The 11,011-nt window shown below is 41.9% G+C and overlaps 1 protein-coding gene across 4 annotated transcripts in view; it reads right to left on the bottom strand.

Annotated features, from left to right (window-relative positions):
* Positions 1 to 318: 318 nt before the first annotated feature.
* Positions 319 to 11,011, bottom strand: part of C13H19orf12 (chromosome 13 C19orf12 homolog) — a 32,498-nt gene continuing 21,805 nt past the window's right edge. For all 4 annotated transcript variants that reach the window (XM_054840549.1, XM_054840551.1, XM_054840548.1 and 1 more), the window contains exons 2-3: positions 4,158 to 4,334; positions 319 to 1,377 (exon numbers count right to left, since the gene is read on the bottom strand). In XM_054840549.1, the coding sequence (XP_054696524.1) occupies positions 1,112 to 1,377; positions 4,158 to 4,317 (426 nt within the window). In that variant the 5' untranslated portion in view covers positions 4,318 to 4,334 and the 3' untranslated portion in view covers positions 319 to 1,111. The remainder of the gene's footprint in view (positions 1,378 to 4,157; positions 4,335 to 11,011) is intronic.

Below are 11,011 nucleotides of genomic sequence, written 5' to 3'. Positions count from 1 at the left end.
GGAAAAATGAAATTATCAGAACAGTTTCACATGTTTTTCCATACAAAAGAAGGCACACCTCCACACTCTTCTATTCACAAAGTTGTCTTACGAGTACCTTCAAACAAACGGTGAACCACTGGCTGGCTGGGATACTTGGCAACACTGCATTCGGAGCTTACACTGTTAACTGCAGCCGGCACGTCATGTCATCCCACGGCACCGACACCGCTGCCAACTGCTGGCTGGCCAGTACAAGGCTGCCTTCTTCCTCACATTTCAGTACCCAGTTCTTAAACACTTCATTTACTTTAAAGCAAAACACGGGCCACTATGATGTTTCTTATGAATATTTTAATGAAAACAGAGGACAAGCTGTTCAGTTTCAGTAAAGAAATCATTGATGAAATGACAACCCTAATCCTAGGGATAGTATAAAACCGGCAGATTCAGCCATTTCGGATTTTTTTAAAAGACTATTTTTGCCATGCTTTCCTATTCTAGGACAGCAGGAACTACTAATTGTGCAGTTTGTTTACCTGTTGCTTTAAATCTTGTTTAGGCTGTGGCTTCACTTGTTACAGAAAGGAATAAATAACTCAAGAATTACAATCAGAATGTGACAAAGAGTAAAGTAAGGATTGAGATTGTTGACTTCACAGTATAATAATGTACTTTCTTATAACTTTCTTTTGCAGGACTGAAACAGTACGTAAAATTCTTCAAGGTGCCCCAGCTACTTTGGCACCTCTACATCATTCACAGAAGAAAATTAAAGCACTTAAACAGGATTAAAGCTACTAAACAAAACACAATGACTTTGAAAGTTTTAACTAGTGATACATTAGTACAAGAGAAGCATAATTCCCTTCAGTGATTCTGAATTCAGTCCTAGTGTAGAATAATTCAAAATTACATAGCAAGTCAGTGTCAGGATAATGCAGTAATCTAATACTATCCTTATAAAAACACAAAAAAACCCAAAACCCCCCAAACAAATCCCAACACCAAAATAATTCTTAGATCTGCCTGTATTCATAATTAGTACTGATAATTAATAATTGCTATGTTGAAGAATCACACTTGTCAGAGTACAATTCGTTACACTGTAAAATGCCTGCTCCGGAAAGGTTTATTCTCCATACTGTATCTCTGCTCTTAGCTCTTTGGAGAAGTAATTTATCAGCACTGCTGTCAACTTCTGCTGGAGACTAGCATTTCCCATTACAAGAGCAGTCAGCTGAGCAATATCAGTCCAGTCTAAGCGCCTGAGAATAACAATGGCTTCATCATAGAGTTTCTGCTGCTCAGCAGGAGGCAATTCCAATAAAATCTGAGGGACCGGCCTGAACTGTCCACTAGTCAACCAGGCACCAAGCAGTCCACCAAATGCTCCTCCTAGAAAAGAGAGAGAAATGTTACTCTTTACCAGTTAATGTTAAAGTCTGAAATTCTATCCTCAGCCTTCAGCAACAACGTTCCCACCTTTATTAGCAATCAGCGCAGAGTTGCGTATGTGTCTACTTTAACTAGGTTTATACCTGACATTCAAAGCACCAAGAAGGATTTTTAAAGCTTCTTACATCCACAGCAATCACAAAGGAACTCTTTATACAATCAAAGCTAATAGCTCCAAGCTAGAAATCAGAAACAAAATAAGAGTCCTTAGGGCACTGGTCTCTTTAGGATAAGCTCCACTACTAAATAAAACCATGCCTAAGGAAAACGCCTGACCGACAATTGCCTTACCAGTGCCAGTCACACATGATCTCTTACTAGAGATTCCCAGAACAATCGATCCAAGCTTTCTGCTTCTGCAGGGCTGCACATTGCAGCCTCTTACTCCCACAAAGTCCACCCCTCAGAAAGTGCTCTCAGAGACCAATCCCACCCGCTTCATGGGGTTAGACACAGTCATGCTTCGGGATTAGACAGGGTCATGCTTTCACCTACCACCAGCACCCCACCCGTACCACCCACCCAAGCTGGCCAAGAAACGGTCTGGTGTGCAGGGTGGTTCCAGGTCACCAAGATAACAGCAAAGGGATCCTCTACAGCTGACGAGATTGTGGCTGCTGCTGCTGAGAAACCAGCCTTACACTCCTACACGGTTGTTCTCTTTCAGTTACCAGTCTAACTTGCAACGCAGTGCTTTTCAACATAAATTCAAATGACCAACGCCACTGCCCAGAGAAACAGACATCCTGGTGGAAGGAAGGTAGAACCCTCACAATGGGGGGGTGTCAGAACCAACTCTGCCTCCAAAATTCCCACCCTCAGCGACTGCTCCTAAAAAGTCATTTATGCACTCACAGAGATGCAGTTTTTCATTAGACCAAAATTTCTTAATTTGCACATTTTACTCAGTTGGCAATTTTTCCCATGGTACCACAGAAATACTTGAGAGCCTACGATGGCTGAATTCATCTTCAAGGAACTTTTATGAGAACATCAATATCTGATTTAGGGGCACTTAATGCAAAAGCCACGAGAAGTATTGATGTGTAAGCTCCTCGTCTATTGAGACAAGATTTGTTACATGACCACGCTTTTTCCCCCCAAGCAACACATCCACAATCCATTCCTCTCAGAGCAAGTAGTCCTTAGAAAGCGTGATACGCTGCAAGCTTCTCCAGTGACCACTGCAGATGGAAGGCAATTCATCCTCTAATTCTTGGTGCAAGGCAGCAATAAGGACAATCCCTGCTATCCAGTGCCCCACCTATCCAGGCTGTTTGTGTAAATGAAAATGCACTTAATTGCAAATGTCCCTGTAACTGTCCTAAAACCCACTGAAGACCCAGGGTCATTTACCTTTGCAATTTAATAGTTGAAGGAGGGTCTTCTGATTTAGTTGCACTGTGATCGGGACACGGCTTTTGGTATACTTAGTACTTATTATATATACTTATTATTGTATACTTTTGGTATGCAGTAATAGGTATACTTTTTCCAGGTCCCTCATCAGTGGCTGAAGAACATGGAGCTTGACTGGGAGACATTATGAAAGCTTACACAAACACTTAAACAAAATGAGGAAACACATCCAAGAATAACTTCAGTGTTTCTCATCGTCTCACTCAAGGACGGGGCCACGTACATTTTTACTTTTACTTCTGATTTACAGCTTACAAATTTCTTACAAAAGCTTAATTTCACTTTGTTCTTGATAACTTCAGCCATACGTTTGTCAAAATATTACTTCTGGCTATCAATTAAGCTCTGTACTTGTAACAGGAGTAAATACACAGCTTCATTTTGCATTTTCTGTTATCGCTCCTCACATATTTTTTAGTTATTCTTTGTAACTCAGCCTTGCTAACCCTCACGCAGGCATACTGCAATTCACTCTTAATTCAGGAGGTACAGAGGAGAGACAACTCTTTACTGGCCAGAAGACTCTGGCCTTCCTGTAATTTGCCATACATGGAATAAAAGCAAAGCAACAGGGAATAACAAATTCCAGAGAAAAAAACCAAGTTCACCAAGAAGTGGATAGCAGGTACTTTTAAAATACAGAAATAAACATCATTTTTCATAAGATCATTAGGAAGGTGATCCTGTCCCTTGCTAAGGCTGACTAAGAATACTTACTGACCCTCGCTTTACACCCTGATTTTCTTTTTTCTGTGCCACCAGGTACCAACACCCCCCCAAATGCTCCCATTGCCTCTTGTGCTCCTTTGCCCTTGCCTCATCCCTCTGCTCTTCACCCTCCCCCTCCGCAGTCCTGGAGCAGAGCCTGCACTATCGAGCTCAGAGCCTGTTAGTTTGCTCTCCGTTTTGTCCCACGCCTCGGACACTGGTGTACCTCAGCAGATGGGAAACAGGGCTCTACCCACCAAAAGCAAACAATTTGTTAAACGGTTGTTCAAAGGGTTCCAAAGGCGCCACTATCGCAGCCTCAGACCTCTGGACGCCTTCCTGTGTGCAGCACAGGAGCCAAGTCAGCGAAGTCACTATCATCCTAGAAGGAAACGCTGACACGTGCCTCCCTGATGGAACACCTCGTTTCTAAAAAACTGACATATAAAGTGGCATCTTGTTAAAGCCCAGCTACATGAAATCTCAATGCTGCACGCCCCTGTCCTTCAACCCGTACCTACTACACAGACTTACTAGTTTCTTCACTCAAGGAGTTAACCACGCTTACTGTTCCTGAAGTAGAACACACTTACCTACAGCGATTCCAGGTGGACCTCCCACCAGACCCCCAATAAGTGCTGTTGCACCTGCCAGCAGTGCTCCTCGACCAGAGTGTTTGAGAGCAGCTTTCATCCCCTTCTCCTGAGAGAGGTGGCAGAACAGTTGCATCACATCATCGACACTGATGGGCATCTTGGCAAGTTAAGATCCTGGAAAAGATATTTTAAGGGTTTTTTTTGATCGCTGCAACAGGGACTAAATCTTGCTGCCGAACACCTTTTAGAAAAGAAGCAGAGTTCAGGATTCCGTGAGACCAAAAGGACAGAGGTACATACAATACAGGAAACAATAAACTTACTTTCTCTTTTATTTCTGAGAAAATCAAACCTATTTGCCAACAGCTAAAAGTTACTGAAGCTGCAAATGAAACCACACGGTAGACGAGAAAAAAATCTTGTTTTATGACAGATTCTGAAGACCAAAGAAGGACACAAGTATCAGCAATGAAAGACTTAAGGAAGTTTCAAACTCTACAGTACATTGCCTTTGCCTTGAGCAGTTGCCACACGTGTTCAGCTCTGTGAAAAAGACAAAGCAGAGCCTCGAATTGACAAATCTGCCAGGTATTTTCTCCTTGTCCTAATTCTTGCCACAAATCAGTTGTTTGTTTTCACATTTCAGTTTTTCTCCCCATTTTGTTACATACTTAAACATTTCCATGCTGATTTCTGAAGGCAGGAGGCTGTTTATAGCGAGTGAGAAGAGCCTGAGGAAGGGAACAGATTTCAGGAGTCAGAGGAGAGACCTAGGACTGGGAGTAAATGGGGACTCTGGAGACAAGGCATCAGAAACACAGGGGTGTATGCGTACAGCGGGCGGGACTCAGAGCAGGCACAAGATGACTCTCATTTGTACGAGGAGGCAGAGATGGGACCTGAGCCCCCTCACGTGCCATGACAAGTCCCCAGCATGGGACTGATACCTGCCCCCAGAACGATCCCTCTGGGACCAAACCTTTTCCACCTCCTTCACTTTCTGCTGCTGCCTATCTAAGCCCACTCCTGTCCGCAGAGGCCCACGGAGAGCGTGGCTACCCACTGCTGCTGCCGCAGCCACCGCCGACAGAAAGGGCAGCAGGACATGCCTGGGTGAAGATTCCAGCCCCCAATCCTGCAGGCATGGGAAGCCATGCTATCGCACCGAATGCAACCCTGAGAAAAGGCACATGAACGTGACCTAGTTAAAAACACAAAACTAATACAGGGCACCTTTTCAGCATTTATGCATATGAAATACTCTCTTCCCCAGGTTGCTTGCCTTGCCACAGCAGGTAAATCAGGAGGCATAACAGAAGCAAACATGTGCCTCAGAGTTGCAGGTGCCAGCAAGTGTAGTGAGCAAGGAAGAGGCTGCATGGAAAGACAGTACAGCTTCTCTGCTTTAAAAAAGGGAAGATTCTACCTAAAGAAAAAGATTTTACCCCTTATTTTGCACCTAATGTTTGCTTGCTGTTAGCCAGTCACTTGAATCAAACTTTTTAGAAACGGTTACTAGGTTCTAAGTTTTCCAGGCACTCATCCTGCAATCTCAGAGATATTTGCAAAAATGCTGACCCCTCAAAATAACAACTGAATTCAAATGCAATTCTGCTTGAGTTCAGTCAATCTTTGGCTTTCAGTTAGGCAAAGCAAGTGGATACTTTTGACTTTAACAACTATTTTAATGACAGGAGAACAGAGATACTAAAAATATCCTCATCTCATGTTGCGAAAATAGGTTCAATACTAATGAAAGACGCTGATTCAGACCAGTGAGATCACAGGAAAAAACTCCATCCCCATAGCAGAGTTGGAGGAGTGTTCAGTAAGTAAGGCCCGAGGACTTAGCACTGAACGGTAAGACAAAGCTTGCTCATTAAGCAAATACCTTCCATTCTGCACGCTAGTTGAGGAAAGGGCTTACAGGGAAAAACAAAAAAGTATTCAATATGATTAAAAATATAATCACATATACACAGAAGGCACAGATTTACTGTTGTACATGTAATGTTAGCACTATCAAACAGATAAGTGTTCGGTTTTCCAGTCTCTAGAACACTTTTTATCCCAATGCATGTGCAATACTTTCCCAGCCCAAGCCAATTTGTCTTCAAGTTTTTCTTCAGTGTAAAGTAAAAGTGGAGTTGTATCACACAATTTTTCATATTACAAATTATCTACTGCAAAAGTGAAAGCTTTCTTTTACACTGAAACAGCTGACTTCAAATCATCTGTGCCACTGTAGTATCCAAGCACTGCTGACACTAAACAAAAATCTGGGTTTTGGGAAGGGACCGCATACACTCCATAGCTGCAGACAGGCACAGTAGGAAATTCATCAAATAGTTGCGCTTCTCTCACTACTTCATTCATCTTCATGCCAGTCTAAGGAAAACATCAAAGTTCTTCATTTTACCACCGTTGCTTTTGGGTTTTTGGCAGGCTTATGACACAGCAGTCTATCAGAATGGCAGCGCGTGCTGTTTAGTGACTGCAGAGTGACACACTCAGCTTCCAGAGTTATGTATTATTCAATCTGATTCAAGCTCAAAGTAATAAACAAATGGCTGCTCTGTTTGTCCTAGAGCAGTAGGGAAAAAAAACCCCAAATATACAACTGGTACAGCTCACACTGCCAAGCCTGATAATGCTGGAAAATGAGAAGATTAAATATTTGGTTTTACCTTCTTGACAAAAGGTGAGCAGATTGCCACCGAGAGTAACATTCGCACCAGCACCGAGAAGCGCTGCAGATTCCGTTCATCCCCTCAGTGAGATGGGAACTGATTTGTGCTTGTCCTGCACCTCCTTAGCACGACCTCAAACTAACCCAACTGCCTGAGTGCTGAAATGAATTTGCTGCTTCTCTTTGGTCTAAATCCAGCAAATGTCTGATACAAAGCTCTTCAGCATGAAGGCTCTGCGGCACGGACAGGACAACACAAGTTGGAGAGTTGACAACACGACACAGCTCTCGCCAAGCAAACTGACTTCCACAATTTCCTAAACCAATCTAATACATGTGCAAGGATGTTTTGTTAGTAAAGAAACCTGAAACACTGGGTTCCTGCAGTGCGTAGAAGCTGGCTGCCCACAGAAAGCCACCCGCATTACTCCATCCACCACGCTGCCAATGCTAGGAAGTTTCCTTATGGTGACACGGCATCTCAGGCAGTGCAAAGCTGATCAGATACCCTGCGCTTTCTCTGAATAAATAAAAAACTCTTTCATGACTAGATTCAAAGTGTAATTGGTTTAAGAGTGAAAAAAACCCAGACCATAATGAAAACAGGAATCTCAGTGCTATCTGGTGGCATGCAAAGTGTGGCTAACACACAAATTCGCAATAACGTATTAATCTTAAGGTCAAGCAGAACCATACTGGAACTCAAGCAAGTCTAAGTATTTTTTCCATAGTAAATTATTTTACTGCTTTACTCCCCTTACAACTTCCCCAAAGGGAATTTCCACTCGCAAAATTAACACTTATTTGGGGTTTTTTTGGCTTGATTGAAGAAAGTCCATGGCACAGCAGAGCTGTTCCTGCTTAATTCCAAACCTGAGTGTCACACTCACAATTCTCAAAGACATTACAAGGAGCGCTCATTTTCTTTCAACTCTTACAAGTACTTCTATGATCTCTGAGCATATTCACTATATTTTAAGTCCTGTACTGAACTTTATTGAATACAGTAGCTGATGCACAGCACATACAATTTTTTTTTTAAACTGTACATATAGAGCACTTGTGGGAGCCATTAAAATATAAACAACGTATTACAACACACACACATAAAGTAATCCCAGAGATTCTTGTATTCAGCACAAAGGCACAGATGAGTGGACCAATGTTCCAGAGATCTTTTACTAAGTCACACCATTATGAATTTCTTTGACAATTTCAGGTTCTGATGAAAAATCAAGGTGCCCAATCAGGCAATTTTCAGTGAGCATGTATTTTCTAACCATACACTACATGCCATGAAAGAAGGGTATTTTAACAGTACATTAGCAAGTTGCAGCACAGAGACTCCAGAAAAGTTTAACCTGCCACTAGAATAAGCAGCCACAAAAAAACCCCACAAAAGAAATCAAACCCCACCAAAACCCCACCAAACCAGCACTTCCCCCTCTCCCCCCCCCAAAAAAAAAAAAAAAGGTTAGACAGTCAGCTAGCTTTAGGCTGAGGAAATCAAACAAAAGGCTTATAAAGCTCTGCAGCTGCAACTCTAACACCTCACAGACTTGTAAGGTCTGCAGAAACCCAACTGCAAGAAGTTGTGGCTGACATCAACCTAATGATCAGAACCATTGGGCAGGCAGAATAGGAAGATAAGGGTATTTGAAAATGCCAGTGAACTACGAAGGATCAAGCATCCCACTCCGGATTAAAAGGACCTGTAAGTTTTATGTCTCAGAGGCAGAACCAGAAGACAGTCAAAAATATTTATAAATGTTGATTGTGTAACTGACCAGTAAACAAACACGCAGTTTGATGCTAGCAACAAGTTATTCTCTATGGAATCCACCCAGATGTTAAGAAACACGAGGAATGTAAAATACTGGATTTGCACTAATGGAAGGATAGAAACGCCAATGACATCCAGAAAATGGGGTCTGGCTTTTGGAATTGCTGAGCTTCCACAGCTCCTACTGACTTCACGTGGCATTGAGAATATTCAGCACTTCAAGAACAAAAAAGAAACACCAAGAGATTTGGAAACTGAAGTTGCTGAGAAATGAAGCTTTGCTGTATAACAGACCTTCCTTTTTTGTTCTATTGCACTTCAGGGGCTGCATTCCTCTTTCAGGTCTCCCCAAATACTCAACTGAGATGTTAGGCTCTCTTCTTCTCTCTCTCTCTCACCCCAGGGACTGGGGAGCAAAGCGAGCAGTGATCCTGCTCTACCTATCCAAAGAGAACAACGTCATGTGTTTGTATCTCATCTTTGAGCCTACAACCAACTGGGTTTAGTAAAAGTACATTCCTCTCAGAACTAGTTTATTACTTTTCAAGAAGAGAAATGCCATAGAAAGAATTAACAGAAGGATCACATTGTACCCAACTCACTGGAAGTCCTATTAATGCAAACAACCAGAGAGGGTCCCCAGATCTATGGTGTGAGCCTCATTTCAGCTCTTTCCTATTTAACGTTCCCACTTCATTATCCCACTTCCCGCTTCACAGAATGATGACTTTAGACAGGCAAAAGCTATTTTATCCCCTGGGTTCACTGTCCCGCTTACAGGTAAATGAACACACCCTCAAATGTCCACACGAGATATTCTAACCAGTACACAGCCTGGCCCACCGCTGAGCTGTCCTCACTGCTCCTCACAACCTCCTATTGAGTTAACGGAGTGTACTCTTTAGTAAACGTCTCAATCATGTGCATGTACGTAGAACAAAAGTCACCTACAGGACAAATTCCAAATGTACCAAGCAATGACGACATAGGTCCAAGTCCTCTTACCAGGCACTAACTTTATCTCAGTGGACACCATCCGGTCATAAGCAAGAATGTGGGGTGAGAATCTGCTAGAAAGAATACCACTGCTAGAAAGGAAACACATGAATTGTGTAGATCTTCGAAACTTCAAGACAATAGGAAATACTTCAGGCAGAGATACCCAGGACAATTTCTTCTGTCTCAATTGTACAGTAACAGCTCTGTCAGTGCTGCAACTTTTAATAATAAATATGAGATCAGCACTAGAGCAAAAACAAATGCAAAGTACTCAGCAACCGAGGCAGACTAAAGAACACAACTTCACAAACAACAGCATGCACAAAGATCTGACTTGATGATCAAACAGGCCAGAAGTCCATTAACTATTTCAATAACAGCTGATGGATGTGCAGGGAATCAAGATATTCCTATCTGCAAAGGAAGACAGTCTCATCACTGGTCCATCCGCATACCGTTGGCTTGGGTAGCATTTGTGCTCCTAAATCATCGCTTTCTGAAAATCCTACCCTTACAGCCCAGCCTAATATTTGAAATCTGCTAAGCAGGTGGCTTGATTTAAATCACGATTGGCATCAGCAGCCAGTAAAACTTCATTTAAATATACCAGTTTTAACCCTGCTCTGCATTTGTAATTTTCAGTTATTTTCCTAAGATAGGGTTCATTCCTACTTATTGGTGTAAATATTAAAAAGTGCTGATTGCCACTCGTTATCTCTGTATTTGGTACTCCTCTCTCTCAACCACAAGGATTCACTACATCTACAAATATTTATTATAATAATATAATCATGTTGCTGACTATACAAATCAAATGCTCATTTTTGTTTGAGTTTCGATTATATTAGAAGATGGTAAGAAACTCATCTATTTGCTAGACAATCTAAATTCAATTGAAATGCATAAAAGGGCATTTTAATACTGTTTTGTAAGAACTGCGACCTTAAGAATGTTGCTTATTTTCTTCTTCTGTGTATTTATCAAAGCACTTAATTGGTTTATTTAACAAAAGAGGCAACAAATTTACTCATATAAACAAACTACTTCTAGGAACCAAGAGGCTGATTGTACAAGGCTCTCAGATGCTTGAAAATGCAGGTAAATGTTCCATGGGAATGATAACCTTCCACTGAGATTGAAGGAAATTTGGCGTCTAACCTGTCTAGGCGCTTAGGACACCCCGCTTACCTGGACTGGACCGTTACTAAGTGTCTGTGAAAGACTGGCTGAAAGTCATTCAGCCCTTAAAATGTTTTTAGACCTACTTGATGTCTTTTTAATTTATAAATTAAGGGTGGACTTTTTTTCATTTCCTAGCCAGCTTCTCTGTTTTGAAAGCAGTATTTGAAAGAGTTACAGGTCACTTGCATCAGCTAGCCG

This window comes from Grus americana, chromosome 13 (assembly GCF_028858705.1).
Source record: "Grus americana isolate bGruAme1 chromosome 13, bGruAme1.mat, whole genome shotgun sequence".
Classification (NCBI taxonomy): Eukaryota; Metazoa; Chordata; class Aves; order Gruiformes; family Gruidae; genus Grus; species Grus americana.
This window is presented reverse-complemented; position numbering and strand designations above follow the sequence as displayed.